We start from the raw sequence: 18,444 nt of genomic DNA, 5'->3' as shown, positions 1-18,444 counted from the left end.
AGCCCGCGGCAAATATTTTGACAAGGGACACTTAGGAGCGTCCGAGACGAAATCCTTCATGGCGCAGAGGCCAGAGCAAACAGAGCGCCGTTTTGTCCTCCCAGCCCCGGGCATCCCTAATTCCTGGCACAGGGAAGCAGGGGTTGTGGGAAGCTGTTTAGACTGGATTTGGGCTTCTTTAATTACAGGGCTGGTTTTGTCATGTTAAGGAGGATAAACAAACCTTAGGAGATCGGGAGGAGGCTGTGCTGCCATCCCTCTGGGACACAGGATTCGGCATTCCTGCTAGGCGAAGACGGGGAGGGTTTCCCAGCCAAGCTGCCAAGCCCTAAAGCCCTTTTTCTTCTTCTCCAGCCTGGCAGCTGCTGGGATGGGGTGAGGGGCAGAACCAGCCTGCTCCCCTGCCACATCCCATGAGTTCACTTCCAACCCCGCTGCAGGAGGGGACGCACAGGGAGCCTTTGGGCGCATTTCAAACCGAGGTCCAAAGCTTGGGACCCTGCCAGGTGCTCTCCAAAGGGGTCCTGGCACCTGAGAGCACCCTCTCTCTGATAGACGCCCCAACTCTGGCTCTGGCTGGTCGCTGCTAACCCCAGGACTCCCCCACCCCTGCACTGGGGAGTGGGCTGGTAAGGGGGTGAACACCTTCTCCGCTTTGCAGTGCCCCCATGCCACTGTCACGACTCAGGCAAAGGCAAAGCTATGAGCTCTCCACAGCACCCACAAGCTGTGCACTGGCACAAGCTCATCGGTCAGTGGGGTCAAGCACGGGGCCGCGTCGCTTCAGGTACTGGTGGGGACCTGAAAAGCGACCCCGCAGGTGTTGGCCATCTCGCAGCTATGCTCTTTGCTAGAGCAGGGGCTCTGTGGGCCACACCATCGGCGAGGCCAGGGCAGAGCTGCCGGTGCTTCGGACCTGTGCCGCCGCACCTAATAAATGCCACGTGCCGCTCCGCTCGCCCTGCTGCTGCACGCTCCCCGCTGCTTCCAGCTCCCCCGTGCAAACAGGGGGGCCGCAAGGGATGGGAGAGGGGATATTTTTATTGTTTCTGACACCGGCTGCCCCAGATTATAATATTTTACGTAGCGAGCCAAAGAAGCATCACTCTGCTATGCTGCAGCTGGGCAGGCTGCCCAGCCCAGCAAGGGGAAGGATGGGAGGGACGCAGCGGGACGCGGGTGCGTGCACGCGCGGGTGCGAGCATGTGCACATGCGAGCCACGGGGCACCGCTCCATTCACTCCTTCCCGCTGCGGCACAGCAGCGTGCATCCCGCCGGATAGGGCAGAAAGGTCGCCTGCTGCCTGTGAACGTGTTTGTTTTTCTACTCCAGCTCCTAATTCGATTAGGACTAATTGCATTTGGGAGCGTGGTGGGGTTTTGGGGTGGGTTGGTTTGTTTTTTTTTTTTTTGGCCTTCTCCTTAAAAAGCAGGGATGGCAATTTGCATATCGTTACCCAGCATGCTTTTTCAAGCACCCAGCCGGGACAAGACCCAAAATCTAGGCATAGGCAGCAAAGTTAGTCCGTTGAGTTTTCCCAGCCGCAAACAAACAGCTTGGCACAGAAAGGTGGTGACTGGAGAGTATGTGTGCCTCGCAAAACAAAGCCGAATTTTGATGAACGAGGCACTCGCGCAATCTGGTTGACCCTGTCTGCAACGGGCCCTTCCCACGGCTTTCAGGAACCGGAGGGGGAGCAGAAGGGGGTGGATGCTTGACCGTGAAGCCCTCCAGAGCCATTGCACCTACCCAGCCCCCAGCCCCGCAGGCACATGGGGAGAAACCAGCCACAGCCCCAGCAATAAACCCAAAGCTTTGGGGTGCATTTCCCAATGCCGGAACATCAGCAGCCACATGCTTATATTTATTAGCTCCATCCTTGCTGTAGGTTTGGTCTAGGTTAATGCAGTCCTGCCCCATGCAGTGCTTGGGCACGGCCTTGGGGCTGACCTTGCACGGGGCCATCCCCGAGGGGCAGGAGGACATTTGGAGGGCAAGAGGGATGAATCGCAGGGGTGGGCGCTGCTCCCTGCCAGCTGGCCCTGGTGCCAGGGAACGACCGCAGCCGTGTTTAACTTGCTGCTCTCGAAATAGCCTCAGTTTACACGGCTGCGGGAAGGGATTGGATAAGTTCATAGGGGAAAAAATCCATCAAAAGGGCTTTTGAAAAAAAAAAAGCAAGCCCTGCGTCACAGATCGCTGGACACGAGCAGGGAAATATCTGCACGCGCTGACCCCGAGCCCATGCCTCTCCATCAGCATCCGCGCCAGCAGCAGGAGCACCGGCCTGACCAGCCGGCACTGTGCTCCCAGGCAGAGGAACCCTCACTGCTGTCTGCTGGAGCCAGACAAACCTCTGTTTTCCCAAGCTGGCATGGCACCAGTGCCCTCCTTCAGTTTTTCTCACCAAACCAACCTACACAGGCAGGCAGGCAGACACCAGTCACTGGCACTGCTTTCCTCTGCTGTTTATCCCATGCCCATCATGGGATGCTCCTGCCTGCCCTGCTGCTGCATCCCTCTCCTGGGGAGCTGGAGGTACACATCTTACGCACAGAGGTCATTACATTCTTTGTTTCCTCCTTATTTTGGATGGGTGAAGAAGACAAAAAGTTATACAAACAACAAAAAAAAAAAGATGCAAACTGCAGTCGAACCCTCTGGTTGCAGCTGGAGCCCAGCTGGGAGGAAAGGGACTTCTAAGGCAGAGAAAAAGGAGGCTCTGATTATTTATTAGTGGCCGATGTTTGATCGTTCGCTAATCAGGCCAGAGAACACACTTGGGCTCTCCCGGCCTCCCTGCTCACATGTGGTTCCTGTTGCTTTGCCCCTTCCCCCCTCCCTCTCTCTGGTTTTGCTTTGTTTGTTTTTCTGTTAATTTGGTTGTTTTTCCATGTCGTTTTCCGTCAAACCGCATGTTTTTTCCCCTTTCTCTCGCCAGCCGCTGCAGTGACAGACACGGAGGAAGGAGGCCAGCCTGGAGCTGCTTGCCCTCTGCCAGTCCCTTTCCCACAATCGCCTGGAAGGCAGCAACGCCCACGGGGCAGGGCTGGGACTGGCACTGGGCTACCAGCCCCCGTGCCGCCACCGGGATGGGGATGCCAACTCCACTGCCTGCATCCTGATCTGTGTCCCTGCTGCTAGAGGGGATTTTGCCATATTTTCTCTCCCATGTGGACCCCATCCTTGCCTGCATCCCAATCCATCAGGCAGCAGCCCTGCCAGGCAGCAGGCAGAGCAACGGGGGTCAGCAGCACAGCTGGCAGCACTCGGACGTCCCCACAGCTGGGCAGAGGGGCAAAAGGAAAGATGAAAACCGGTGAAGCCACTGGGTCAGGATGAAGATAAGTAGGTTAGAAAGGGACGGAGGGATGGGAGTCAAAGGATGGACGCCCGCCCTGGCTGCCTTCCTCCCTCCCCTTTATGCACACAAGGCCTCCTTGCTCCCATGTGCGCTCTCTGGCTTCTGGCAGCCTTTCTGCCGTGCGTTTCCACTCCTCTCTGGCCCATTAGCAGTATTTTTATAACATTCTGTAATGCACGGAGCCGTGTGCCAAACCTCAAGAGCGCATTATTTCCCAATGACTTTGTTATATCCATCCCTGGCCCTCTGGCCGCCTGTTTCCAAATGCAGAGCTGCGGCTCACGGGGGCAGCCGGGAGCCCAGTGCTGTGCTCCTGGTACCTGGAGCCTTCCCCTCCCTCCTGCCTGCTCCTGGTGCTCAGCCCTGGGCGAAGTTCAGGGATGCCCGGTGTGCAAAAGTCCTGGCCCCATTGCTTCTTGCTTCTGGCCATGCTCAGGCATCTGCCGCTGTCCTGGCTGCAGGGCAGATGATCCATTGAAGACAAACACGGAGCATCCTGTTTGCTCTCCTGTGTTTCACCCTATGCTCAGCTGCCTGAAAAAAGCAGGCAGAGCAACATGTCACTGCTCAAAGTCTTCTAGAAGAAGCTGCCCTGGAGAAATGCCACCTTCCTCTGGGATGGTTTGTGCCTGGGATGCTTCACACCCAGCAGATGGGTGATCTGGGACCCTTAGGGATGCTCAAGCCTGTGGGGCCTTCCTCCTCTCCTAGGTAGGCTCTCCATCTCCTGTCACCCCATCCCTGGATGTACATTGTCCCTGCTGCATACATACCAGAGTCCCCATCTCTGCAGGGGACTGCAACTTCTAGCAGTTTCCTACAGAAGCTACCACCTTAGGCCCCCCCTCACTAACAAAACCACGACAACAGCCCAGTTACCTCCAGTCATGTGGGCTCCCCTGTGGGCTCCTGGACGTGTGCCCAGTGATGTGGACCTAGATATCAAATCTCACCCCAAGGACCAGCTGAGCTACCCGTGTCCTCCTGCCTGCCTGCTGAAGTGCATCGATGAGACACCTTCTTTATGCTTCTTTATGGAGTGTCCTGGCCCCTCCAGAAATCCTGATGTCCCTCTGCAGCCACTGGTATGTCCCACTGGAGCTCCCTGCTCCTTCTGGGCCAGAGCCATTGTGGGAAACACCACTAAGACTGGTTTGAAGGCCAATGCCGAAGCTCCCCCATTCCTCCCAGCAGCTCCCCTTTCAGCACAATCTGATCCCCTCTAGCCATTTCCTAAGCTGTGTTCCAACTCTCATACTAATCCACATTTTCTCTGGTTTAACTCATAATTTCCCATGTGGCATCATAGCAAATACTTCACTGAAGTCAAGACAGATTACATCAACCACATTTCTGGGCTTAGGAAATCAGTTTCCTTATCAAAGAGAGCTATCAGGTTAATCTGGTGTGATATATACCTGGCAAGATCCCCCTTAAATTTTTCCCCCATTTTCCATTTGTCTCCACATCTTTAATTGCTCCCTCTTCCAAGCATACCTCGCAGCCTCGCTGTGCTGTGAGGTCAGGCTGATTGGCATTTTTCTTTCTCTCAAGCACAGGGGATACGTGACCTTGCACCACAGCACTGAGTACCATCAATGACCTCTCAGCCGCTAACGAGCCTTGCTAATGAACAGGAGATGTCCCCACCTGGGGATGAGGTGCTCTCCAAGCCCTCAATGCACAGTTCTCTTTGAAGGTGCCTACATGGTGGAGGACTGTCTCCAGGTTTTGTCCTCCCTCCTAACCCCCAGCCTGTGCTGTTCTCACTCTCAGCATCGTGGCTCGGACCCGGCGGGGTTCATCTGGTACCTCTGTCGAGCTTACCTTTAATCTCCCCTGAAACCTGGCTGCATAGCCAGCTCTGCTCTTCTCTCCTCGTTTGCTCCATATTTATACAGCTAACTCCCCTTTTCATTTCCTCTGCAAGGTCTCGCTCAGCTTGACTCCTGGCAGGTCTCCCTTTATCCCTGCGCTCGCCGACCTCCACGACGGAGCTTGCTTTGCTAATTGACATGCTTTCCTAGTCCTCGCCATCTCTCCGCTCCCTCCTGACATCCTGTGGTGTTTGCCTGGGAGTGCCCCTGCCTCACCTGGGGGGCACGCTCCAGGTACCGTCATTTATTTAATGAGATCCCCAGCACTTCACCGCACTCTCCTAGCCCCTCACTCCCGCTGCCGTCATCTTTCCCGCTGCCCCAGCAAGAGGGGAAAGTGCAGGCACAGCCTGTTTCCATTTAGCTTCCCATGCAATCGAAAAGAAACAAGTCCAAGATCTGAGGAAATCCCAGGTTTGGGCTCCCAGTGCGCTCAGCTGCAGCAGGGATGCTACCACAGGGCTATGCTGCAAACCTCCTTCAAGCCGCCCATCTCCATCTCCATCTCCATAATCATTCCTATGCCCATGCCCATGCCCATGCTCATGCTCATGCTCGTCTCCATCTCCACCTCCACCTCCATCCCCATCCTCATCTCCATCTTGGGATGCTCCAAAACATGCTCCCCTGCAGCAGCCCATGCACCTCCAGGGAATCAATCAAGCCCTGCAGAGGGAGGAAAGTTGGGAGGGTGCAGGCAGGGGCTGGCGGTGGCAGCGCTGGGAAAGGAAAGCTCACAGAGAATGTTAAATTAAAATCCAGGCAATTAAATTAATTACTACTAAAAGCGTCTCACCTGATTAGCTCCTTGCATACTTAATTGCATTAACAACACCCGGCATTCACATATTTATTTGTCACCCTGTCTCCCAGGGCTGGTGGCTCCTGCAATGTCCAACCAGGCTCCTCAGCTGCCCAGCGCTCGGGGGGGCTATGAGCCTCCAGCGAACGGGAACACACAGTAACAGGAAACAGCAGGATTTGGGCTCTAAAGCTGAGCAATTCCCACGGGTCCCTGAGCAGATTGACAGGGATTACTATTAGCGAGGTGCTTAGCAGATGGAAGAGCTATTGCAAAGTGACGGCGATGCCACAGCTGCAGAGGAGGTGGTTGGAGGCTGCAGCCCCCTCTTGCTCCTCTCATTCTCTCCAGACTTGGTCTGAAGCACGCCCACACACCAGCACGGCCTGGAACCTCTCCCCGCAGTGGGATCTGGCAAGCAGGTGCCTCCTGTCCCCATGACACCCAGCTCCTGCCGTCCCACGAACGCCTCCACATCACCCGCGTACGTCTCTGCATGCCAACAGCGCGGCTGAAAGGCCCTTGACTCATCTGCCACTGCCTTCTCGTCTGCCATGCTCCCAGCCTCGACACCTACTTGCTGCCGTAACCCTACCCTCCACTGGCTGCTCTCCCCTCCCCTGCTTTTCACCTTGCCTTTCAGCTTCTTCCAGCACCCCTTCCTCTTGGCCCACGTGCCAGGGTCCCTCTCACCAGACCCTAAACCATGAAGCCAGATACTGTGCAGCATCCCTGAAACGTGAATTTCTTCATTCTGATGTACAGGTGCAGTGAGCCCCTGCTGCCTAATTGGCAGGACTTACACAGGCCACGGCTGGTCCCCTGTGACCCTCTGCCCCCTGGACCATGGTCTGGGATGGAAATGTCCCCCTGGCTCTGATGCAAGGAGCAGAGAAATGCTCTAACACGTCCTCCAAACCTGGGAATGTACGGCCACCTACACGCCACATCCCCAGCTGCTGGGGGTCCCAGCTGACACCTTGCAGCATCGTCTGCAGCAGTAACCACCCCACAGCCCGCTACACCGGCTGGTGCTCCCAGACACCTGCCGCTGCTGGTTGCAGACGCCACACTGCGAAGGACACAGCTGCTATCAGTTGTACAAACACAGCAGCCCACCGAACACACAGCCGCTATCAGCTCTCAGCATCACATGAAATACAGCACAACTCTTATCACTCCCCCTGAGACCTGTGAATCAGCGCATCTCCAGTTTAAGATAGGCAGAATCTTGGGAAACGTGCAGCTGCCCTCCGACACGCCGGCACGCAGGGGTCTGCAAACACACAGCAACTGCCACCACATTTTGGCCACTCCTCTGAAACAACCATGTTGCAATAACCCCAGCCCGGACTTCTCCTTCCCAATCACAATCCCTCTGAAAGCTCAGCCCCAACCCTTTCTACCTGCGGAGACAGTGGTCACGGCACTGGGCTGGATGGAGGAGCAATAGTCCTTCGTAAATTATTCCTGAGGCATTGTTTAATCTAATGGCTCTGATGCAAGGTTTGGGACAAGAGGGGCCGGTTCCATGCCACAGGGAGCTCGTATGGTGGGGCGCATCAGGCAATCGTAAGGACCAACCGAACAGGGGTTAGCACGGCAGGAGGGGGCTGTGAGGGGTGAATGTGAGACAGCAGGGCTCTGCCCCCCTCGACGTCACATGGCAGGGTACTCACTTCCCACCCTCAGGTAGGTCTGGTATTTGAGGTGCCAGGAGGAGCCCTCGTAGCAGGAGTACTGGCCGCTCTGCGTCAGGTCGACTTTCTTCAGGATCAAGTAGGACCCGTTCAGGTGGGACTCATCGATGTCGGTGCCATTGGCTGTCCAGGTCACAGCTGCGTCCCAGTCCATGGAGCCGCACTTCATGGTGACGTCCGCACCTACCCGCTCATACTGGATGTGGCTGTCTGTGGAGGAGGAAGAGGAGAAAACCAGGTGAGCTCAGAGCCCCATGGGCTGCCTTGGAAAGTGCATCTTACCATCACTTGTATAGGAAGCAAGGGAAGAACTGGGGCATGGACAGACACTTGTGTTGGTGGCCAGGAAAGCCCAAGTTCTCCTCCCCACCCTGACAATGACTTATTTTGACTTGATGATCTTGGAGGTCTTTTCCAACCTTCAAGATTCTATGATTCTACTATTTTAATCTTAGACTGGAGCGAATCAGCTGGCAAGAACCAGGAGATCAGGACTCATGGGCCACCTCTGTCTCACAAGATGCTCTCCTCTGACCTTCACCTTAGAGGGGATATGCCACAGCTGCACCAGCCAGATGCCCCACAGCACAGACAGGCGCTTACACCAGAAAGTCATTGCTGCTCCTCTATCTAGGTGGCTTGCTGCAGGATGTAAACCAAACACACACATCAGAAGTCCCCAGCAGAGAGGTGACAGAGCCCCAGGACTTGTCACCAGCAAACCAGTTATTTACTAGCAGCAGTGGGAAGCTGGTGCCCACCTTTGCAATTCCCTGGCTAGGAAATCAGGTGGGAGGACTGTAACCTAACCATGCCATGCTTTGGAAAGGAGCAGCAGCTGGGTGCATGCTGTGCTGTTTGTCCCTCTGCTTGGCTTTGTTCTCTCTACAATAACATGGTGCCTTGGTGAGCTGTTTGATTTAGCATCTTCTGAGTGGGGCAATACAGTTCGTTGTGCACCAGCCGCCTAACTGAATTTTCTCAAGTTTCTGGACAGGAGCTCGAGCTGACATTCATTAATGATCCTCAGGATTTGAATCTTTCCCGCGTTGCTACACTGGATGTGCTGAGCTGCGTGTGGCAAGGACATAAACCATTTATGTGTGTATGTGTGCAGGACACGGGGTGAAGCAGGACCAGGGGATGAGCAGGGGATGAGGTTCCTTCAAGGCTTCATCAAGTCTTTGTGCACAGAAAAAGGGTGGCTCAGTTCTCAAAATACTCCTGTGAGCTGCAGCCTCCACGTAAACATATCTTAGAGTTACGGTGCTCACTCCCCAAAAAACATCAGCTCAGTGGCAACTGAAAACACGAACTCCACACTAGGAATTATTCAGAAAGGGATTGGAAAGAAAATAGAAAGCGCTGTACCCTAAAAGCTGCACACAAATCCGTTCCTGTGCCATCAGGAGCACAGCTGAGCTGAAAACAGAGCAGAGAGAGGGAACGGGGAAGAGCAAGGGCTGGAAACAGCCCCTGTGTAAGGACGGCTCAACAGACTCAATCCCTTCATCCACAAAAGCAGACAACCGAGCAAAGACGTGACAGACACCTAAGCAATGATGAGTGACATGGAGAGGATGAACAGAGAATGACCGCTTGCTCCTTCTCCTAATAAAATAATTAAGGAGCAGCAAATGAAAACAAGCAAAAGAAAGTGCTTTTTTCACACAAAGTGTGATTAAATTACAGAAAGCCATGTCCATCAAATGCTACAGATGTCAACATTTTGAGGAAAATAGTGATTAAATAAATCCATAGCAGGAGACACCACCCAGGGTGGTAAAACACTGAGCTGCCCAAAGAGCCCGGGGAGGCTGCAGGCAGCTGATGGTGGGGAGGGACGGGAGAAGCATTCCCTGTGCTCATCCTGTTCTTTTCTTCCTCTCTAGACATCAGCTCCCGGGTCCTGTTGATAGATGGGACCACATGGGCACGATCCAGCCATTCCTTGTGTGCGTGCACGCAGCCTGAGCCCATCTGCAAAGGAGAGAGCCCCAGGCTGAAGCTGGACCTGGGGGAGACCCTGGCAGGTCTGAGTCCTCCTGCAGACGTCTGTCAGGACACCTACTTCAGACAGGGAAGTAGCACTTTTGGGAATGCTATTGCTGTTGGAAAAGGGTGTGCTAAGAACAGACGAGGAAAAATTGGGTTGTAGAGAGTAAGATGCTGGTGAGGTGCCTCAGAATCATCTCCGACACCAGCCAAGGATGGGCACCTTTGTCGTAGTTCAGCCCCAACAGGGACCAGACTACGCAGTCTCTCTCTCACTCCCCCCACTCTCCTAGAGAATAGAAGGAGATTTGACAAACAAAATAAAACCAGGGAAAAAAAAAAACAAACACGCGGGTTGAGATTGAACAAAAAGTAAATTTAACAGTAATGACAGAAGAAAACAATAGAGTGATGGAACACAAATACAGTACAATAGCTCACAACAGATCTCCACATCCAGTCTCTTCCAACTAGGAGGGCCTCCCTTCAGCACCCTCCTCACTTATATACTGAGCATGATGTCAGATGGGATGGAATAGCCCTTTGGCTAATTTGGGTAAATTAACCCCAGCTGTTAGCTAATTAGTTAACTATCCCAGCCATAGGGGCTACCAGCTTCAGTTCTCCACCCAGCTCAGGTAAATATTAACTCTATCCTGGCCAGAACCAGGACAACCTTCAATAAACTGCGCTGATTAGAGAAGTATGTTTCAAACGTCTTAAAAAAGCTTAGTGCATGCACTGACAGGCAGAAAGAGGGGAGAACATCTAAGCTGAAGCATCTGTGCGAGGAGGGGTAGCTGGAATGGGCCCAGATGAATAGGCAGAAGCGTGGAAGAAGATTGATGGGTAGATGGATGAATGAACGCATGTGATCACAGTCAGACGGACGGCCAGCTGGATGGGCACAAATGGAACGGAGGGAAGTGCATGAAGATGAAAGGATGGATGCTTTGCAAGTGGATGGATGGGTGGATGGATGGGCATATACAGGGATGAAGAGATGTGTAGGAGGATGGAGGGGTAAGCGTATAAGCAGCTGGCTGCTTGGCTGTGTATGTGGATGGAAGGATGGGTGGACAGATGGGTGTGTGGGTGGAGGGAGAGAGGGATGGAAGGACCAACGAATGGCAGCGGGATTGGGTGGATGGTTGGCTGTTTGAACGGCTGTAGAGACGGATGGACAGATAGATGCATGGATGGATGGATGGATGAACAGATGAGTAGGCAGATGGGCAGATGAATAGAAACAGATAAGAGAGCTAAAGTAAGAGTTCCAGCACCTTACTCAAGTTTTCCTCTAATTTCTTATATTGTGTAAAGACATCTTCTCTTCCTTTTTCCTGCTGGCTCACAAAAGGCCATTGACTCACCTGGCCCTACACTTGGGGATCTGCTTGGCAGAGACACTGAGGATGCTGCACCACCCACTTCAGCCTTGCGTGAAGAAAGGCTCGTTGCAGCCATGGGCCCACAGACCTGCCTGCCTTGCCTGGCTCCTGCTTGCCCAGTTCTTAGCCCCAGGGATGGTTTGAGAGCAGGGGGCAGATCTGGGATGCCCAGCTCTGCTTCTCAACACAGTGACTGAGAGCTTGTCTGTAGCTGGTGGCAGCAGGACCAAGCTGGAAAGGGGGAAAGGCACCTTGAATTATTTCCTATTTGTCCTTAAACACAGTGCAAACACATTGGCACTCGGCCAGAAGGGCTGAGGGAGCCATTCCTGGAAGACAGGTCTTTGAAAACAACACTCCTTTCCAAGGCAATGATTTAAGGGCCCTGACAACAGAGAAACCCAAAGCACAGCTTCAGAGAAGGTGTTTCTCCCAGTTGGGTTTGCTGAGGCTCTGAATGGAGCTGAGCCAGGTCCTCACATCCCCCCTGCCCCATGCCAACTGAAGGAGCCCCACCCAATCACGCCACAATGAACGCACGGCAGCCCCACTGGCAGGGGTCACCTCCCTTTGAGAAGGGGCACCATGGGGACAGTCCCCCTCAATGCTGGAGCAGCCCTGTCTCATGCTGCAGACAACAGTTCTGCTTTAGGATGGGGACGTGCAAAGGCAACCAGAGCTTTTACTGGGAGCCTCCACTTCCTATAGGTTGGGTATGGGCACAACACCCCACCCCATGACCCCCAGCCTGCCCAGAACCTCACATCTCTCTTGAGCAGGGAGGGGAGGGTGGTTTGTCTTCCCTGCTGGACATCACATCACTGGTAAGAGATGGGATCAATGGCTGAGATTGTGCCAGTGCTACAGGCCCAGCCCTGCTGGATGGACATTGCCAGGTGGCACAGGCAGAATGAAGGCCAACAGCCAGGGGCTGCAGCTTGGGAGGTTCAAGCTGGACATGGAGGAAAATTTACTTTCTAGGAGGGTGGTACAGCTCTGGGACAGATACCCATAGAGAGGGGGGATCTCCATTCCTGGAGGTTGTCAGGGCTCTGTTGACAAAGCCATGGCTGATACGGTCTACTGCTGTGAATAGTCCTCTTCTGAGTAGGATGTTGGACTTGATACCTCCAAAAAACCCCTTCCCACCAACACTGCTGTGATCATTGTCTAGAAGTGATCCTTAGAGATGCTGCCCTGCCCCTACAACACCCTTCTTTTCCAAAGTATGCTGCTTTTGGGGTCAAGTGACAGCACAAGGGTGGAGGGGCTGTGATGCTGCACCTCAACAAGCAACATGGCCCTGAGCATCCAACCCCACCAAGGGCCACATCATCTGTTGCGGCACAGCACAGCAGCCAAGCACAGCATGGCTTACAACATAAAGTCCCACAGCTGGAGAGGAGTTGTAGTTATGCATAATGAGGGCAGAAATTACAGCTTTACCCACATCCCAGCAAATCTGCAGTGGAGGGAAGATGAGAGCTGCCCGTGGGACAGACACAGCTCTCAGTGGTGGACCTGGGGCAGCTTGGCGAAACAAGTTGTGACCCGCTTGCCGCCCTCCTAGCAATGACGAGTGACAACTTGATGTTGTGATCTGTGCAACTGCAATGCAACAGGGACCAATGGGACAGCAGTCCAATGGAGAGACATCGAGGGAAGATGAGATGAAGCGGCTGAGACATGGGGCCTGTGGGAACAAATCTGATGCTTCCCAAACCCACGCTGCTCAGCCGGAGCTCCTCAACAGAAACATAATCCTTGTTTTCCTTCTTAATGAATCTTGACTGGCATCGAGACACCACCACAGGGAAATCCTGCAAACTCGAGAGCTGCCCTGGCACATGATGTGCTGGGAAAGAGCAAAACTCCTCTTGGGACCCTCCATCTCCAGTGGCTGCTCTCCCTCTGTTCCCGCTGAGGCTCCCATCCTGCCAGCGTGGGCAGCTGCCTGGGGAAGCGTGCCGCTGGGCACTGCCCTACACAGCATGCACGGAGCTGTGTGAGGGATGCGGCCCCAGAGATCCATGTTCAGACGCCCGAGGGGTCTTTCCAACAGCGAGCGGAGGAAGTGGAGAAGATGGTTTGCATTCCCAGCGCCAGCACTCACCGCAGCCCCTCAATGGGGCTTTTTGTGCCAGGGCCCATCATAAGCCAACCTGCAGCGTGTGCTCGCAGGGGCCAAAACTGCCCTGGCCGCCACAGTGATCTGCAGGCAGAGGGGGCCAACTGCTCCCCCTGGAGCCCTCTACCCAAATGCACTGCAGGGTTGCGGCTGGTGTAAGCAGAGTGAGAGCAAAAAGAAAGCACCAAAGCATTTTTTTGGGGACAGACACAAGTGCTCTTCTCCTCTTCAGGAGGCACAGCCTCTGGCTCTGCTCCTCTTTTGCAAATGGGGAATCTGAGGCAGCGAGAAAGGACATGTTCTCCTTCCCCCAGTAGGACATGGAGCACTTCTGCAAGGGGACAATGAATTACACACGTGCCTCCAGACAGAGGGGCCTTCACACCACCCTGGTGAGCCTTTGTACCTCCCAGAGCTAAGCAACTAGCCACGAAAAATAATCTCAGTGGCTAATTAGCTCTGTGTATGTATTCATAAATTATACATTTAATATTTACACAGTGCCGGGGCTATGCCGACAGCTTTCCAAACAGATGAACCAGCGAGGTCTCACACCCTGGAAGTTCCTCGTGGTAAATGAGATGAATGAGCCCACAGGAGACAAGTGAGGAGCCCCAGAAACAGGGAGGGTGAGAGGAAAGAGCCCAGCTGGTGTGGGGAGGGAAGGAGGAGAGCCCTGATCCCCACCTCAGCTGGCCACCGCTGCAAGAGCTGCAAGTGCCTCTCCTCAGCTCTGTCCCAGGCCACCATGACTCCTTGCAGCAATGTCCCATGTGTTGGTGCCTGGGGAGGAGAGGGCTTGGCCATCTTGCCTCATCCTTCCTGCATGGCCAAGGATGTTCCTGGCCACTGAGTCTGGGTCTCACGGAGTGGTGGTACAATTCTGTGGCTTCTCCCTTGCTCCAGCACCCATGCTGGCTGACCATCACCAACCATGCTCAAAGGATGCTGGTGGCTCCGCTCCCACTTGCAGTTTCAGAGCCCTGAGGTCTGCCCTTCTTGAGATGAAAAAGCCTGTGGCACTGGAGAAGGTTTCCTGACACCAGCTTCCCGAAGCACACCCCATCCTTGATATCCTCACATCTATTCTGTCTGGTGCTCCTTGGTCTTTGCACAACTTTTGTTGCCAGCAGAAACCTTCCCTTCAAGGAGAAGGAATTTCATGCTTAAGGAGGCAGTTCTTCCACAAGTGATTTAAAACTAGATACATCTTTGTAAGGAAACAGGCATAATTAAGTGTCATCGATGTAGCCAAAGATATGGACCATTCCAAGTTAATTTTGTCCATTAATGAAGAGTTGCAGCAAGCAGAGCCTGCATTTGTTTGCTCCACTTTGGTAAATCCCTGGACTCAGCAGCTTTGCTCTTTTGACAAGAAAAATAATTAGCAGGAAACTTTAATTAAGAGATAACAGATGGGTGCTAAAGGACTTGTACTCAATCACTCCACGATAGCCTGGAAGCAGACCTCGGTTTACTTCAGGGGTGTTGTAAAGGAAGCACTTTCCCACTCTGACATGCTCAGCTGAGGGCAAGCTCCAGGGCAGAAAAGCTTCTTCTCTCAGCCTGGATGTGCCCACAAAACATCCTCCTGTAAGGATCGACAAAGCCCTGCTGCCCCTGAGGAAGATCTCCTCCAGCTTTGCAGCAGCCTGACCTCTCACCACTGCTCTGCAGCTGAGCACACCTCCTTCGGCAGCTACACCCCAAACCCAGCTGGAGATGCAGCTTTGTGGCTCTCCTAGCTGCTCAGCTGCAAGAGACTGATGCGTCTTCCATGAAACTTAATTGCAATTATCTGCTGGGACTTTCTGAGGATGAAGGGACACTTTTGCAATCAAAAATGTCCTTGTCACAAATGATAATCCATGTCACAGGCTTCCTCCGGGACCTGATGGTCCAACAGTGCAGAGGAGCAATGCCTGCTCTGCTACTGGCTTGGCATGCTGTCCCCAGGACCGAGCCTGGCACAGCTGGGATGGTGGCACTTGGACAGCTGGTGGACGGGGCTCAACAAGGCTCTGCAGTGGCAGGGCATAAGCACAATGCTGGGGAGAAAATGCAGTGCTCAACTCAATGGGAAACAGCAGAAGCAGAAGTAACACATTCTCACAAACAGAAGTGAGGGCCAAGTCCTTGCTGCAGCACCGGCTACGCCCCAGGGGATGCGGCAGCTCCCCGGGCCTTGCGGGCTGTGCTCCCATGCTGAGCCCTGGCTGGGGAACACGGTAGCAGGATGGGGGAGGCTGCCTTAGCAGACAAGTAACTTCAGCGCCACTTTTCTGTTTGCATCACGTCATCAGACTGGCTGAACCAATGGCTTTGGCCCCGTCTGAGCGGGATCTGCGTGCTGCCCCAACACCAACTTGTCACTGGCTGCAGGGGACAAGCAAACCTGGGAACAGCAACCAATTCCACCCTGCCTCAGTAATAGTCTCTGCAGCCGTGCATGGGTAGGAAAACCCAAAGAAGCTGCCCTTTCCCATGGCTTCGGGGTAGGACTGAGCTCTGCCAGAGGGTGCTAACGCTGGTGTGCACCCATCTGCAGTGGTCACACACCTCTAGCACCAGTCATCTTGGGTTGCCATAGGCAGAACCAGGAGAAGATACGCCTTTGCTGCTACTTCTGCTTTTCTGCCTCAGCTGCTCTGCAGTAGAGAGGTCTGGACGCTGTTGGGCTGGAGATCTTTTTTTTGGTTGGGTTTTGTTTGGGTTTTTTTTTTTTCTCCCAGGAGACTTTGCTCTTGCATCCCAGGAGAGGACCTGAGCTCATGTGTTGACCTGGTTTCCAGCAGAAGGTCTTAGTAAGACCTGCACATGGATGTTCTAGCTCTTCTGGTCCAAAAATGTCTTCCGCTCTGCGACTCCAAGTACTCTCCTTGTGGGGACTGGCTGTGACACAATTTCCATCCTAAGGCAGGGAAGACTGGATGGGACCTTGCCCACTTGGCTTTCTTGCAAAGTTAACTTGAGATGACTCCTCCTGAGAAAGAGCAGTTGCCTGGTGAAGCGTCCTGCATCTACATCACAGCTGTCCCAGCACACAGAGCAGTATGATATGGAAGGGAAGGTGTTGGAAGACCATAGGGAGACAGATGGCACTAATGGGAACCAGCACACACCAGGAAAATCTGAGCAATATCCTCCAAGCCGGGCTTACTTGAGCCTTCGCCCTTGGCTGCCAGGTGACTGGTGTTAGCACCGCAGATGAATTAAAGGCTTGTTTTCTGGTCCTGCTTTTTCATGCAGACAGGACAAATAACTCTAGCCCACAAAAGAGTGCTTAGATCAGGCTTTTCAACACCGTTTAAGGGGAAATCAATATGATTCAGAATTAGGTGCCCAAATCACAGCCGTAAACGCAAGAAAAGCTCATTGTGGTCCAGCAACAGCGTGAAGACGCCCGTATTTACCGAGCTTTAGGTGGGGCGGCAGTGCCAGATAGAGATGCTGGGGCACCTCGCACCCTGCTGACCACAACCTGCCTTTTAAGCCCGGTGCACTGAGTACAGTTGCCCATCGCTGTTTGCCAATGCCCATGCACCCAACCTCAAATAACAGCCTTCTTCTGCGTGAATACACCGGGGGCAACCGCTATTTGTTCACCTAACAACCCGGCTCCCACTTCACCCTGCTTAGGGCTCTGGATTAGCATCAGGCATTGTGCAATATTTTTTTTATTAGCGCAGAATTATGGAAGTCAGAGGCGTAAAAGACCTGTTGGGTCCTACTCAGTCCATCCTCCTTCTGCCAAGACAGTATTGGTCCCTGCAGCATATTTACTATTTCTCTGGTCTAATTTTACATACTGTACAATCTGTGCAGTGCCAAGTTACGATCCCTGTGTGAGAAGCAGAGCTCTCAATTTCCAGGCTCTTGGGTGTGTAAAATCACAACCGCGATGTTAAATTAACTTTTTCTTCCCTTGCATTTAATCATTTAATAGCTCTAAAATTCAGCCCCTCAGGCTCTTTCTGTCTGTCTGTTGGCGTGGGTTTTGCCTGCTGTAGGCCAGTGGCTTGTCGCTTACAGATGTAACATTCACACCCCTGGGTGGATCGGCAGCAGCTGGGCTTGAAGCTGGGACCACTGCAACTTAACACATGAACTTCTGCGGCCTGAGGATGGAAAAAACTCCTCCGTTTTCCTAACCACAGGTACGGGAGGTTCACCCTCCTCCTTGAGACCCAGCCCCAGCAAGAAGGAGGTACAGATCACACTGCACGCGGGGCCAGGACTCAAAGGCATCACCGGTAGCATGAAGAGATGGGAAGATAAGGCAGCACCAAAGCATTCCCAGTGATATCCCATGCTGAGGAGCTCCCAACAGAAACACCAGTACTTTTTCCTCCATCCATATATCCACCAGAGGTTAGACCCCATCACTCCTTTCTTCCCAAGAGAGGGATTTCCTTCCCCTGCACCCACATCAAGATTTGGACATGGGTATGGGATAGCAGAGGAACTGAGCTTCTGCCAGCACAGCACAGCAAACAGAGGGCGCGAAGAATAGATGCTGATAACATGGGAAGTGTTTTTTCAAGTCTCTTTTTTTTTTTTTTTTTTTTTTTATTCAGTCACATCACTCACTTCTCCAAGTAACACTTGCCCTTCTGGAGCCTGGTGATGATTTCAAGGCAATATTAATAACACAACCATCTACTCTGCTCATCAGAGGCTTTATTAACAATTACAACAAGGCCTCGAGATGTGCCTTGGTAATAAAGAGATACTACATTTGCATTTCATGCCTTTCACTCCCAAGGATCCTCAAGCAAAGTCAAGCCTGGAAATGACCACCGGCACATGCTGAGCCTGACAGTCACACAGAGCATCTGCGGGATGTAAGCACCTCTGGGGTGAAAGACGGCAACACATCAGACCCACGCCACGCTGCAAGGAGTGCTACTTCTGCCAGAGACACCAAGATAAATCCCTGAGTGCAGCTGAAGGAGCATTGCAGACCAGAAGAGGACACCAGGACAGAGGTCCGGGATCTTGAGCAGAGCCTGGAAGCAGGCTCCCACCGGGGGTTGAATGAGGCTGGGTCTCTGGTTCCAGGCTGGAAGATGCAACTGGGTCATGGATGATGTAATTGCCGGATTGTGGTCCCCAAATGGTTTCCAAGTTCCTTCTAGGGCTCAGCACCACTTGAGAGCCCCATAAGTCCATAGGCCGCCTGAGTA

At 53.3% G+C, this 18,444-nt stretch overlaps 1 protein-coding gene across 4 annotated transcripts in view; it reads right to left on the bottom strand.

The window, feature by feature from the left end:
• Window positions 1–18,444, bottom strand: part of CNTFR (ciliary neurotrophic factor receptor) — a 201,614-nt gene that overhangs the window by 48,822 nt on the left and 134,348 nt on the right. For all 4 annotated transcript variants that reach the window (XM_086770535.1, XM_086770536.1, XM_086770538.1 and 1 more), the window contains exon 4: window positions 7,724–7,954. In XM_086770535.1, the coding sequence (XP_086626661.1) occupies window positions 7,724–7,954 (231 nt within the window). The remainder of the gene's footprint in view (window positions 1–7,723; window positions 7,955–18,444) is intronic.

Source organism: Chlamydotis macqueenii, chromosome Z (genome assembly GCF_036417535.1).
Source record: "Chlamydotis macqueenii isolate bChlMac1 chromosome Z, bChlMac1.mat, whole genome shotgun sequence".
NCBI classification, from domain to species: Eukaryota; Metazoa; Chordata; class Aves; order Otidiformes; family Otididae; genus Chlamydotis; species Chlamydotis macqueenii.
This window is presented reverse-complemented; position numbering and strand designations above follow the sequence as displayed.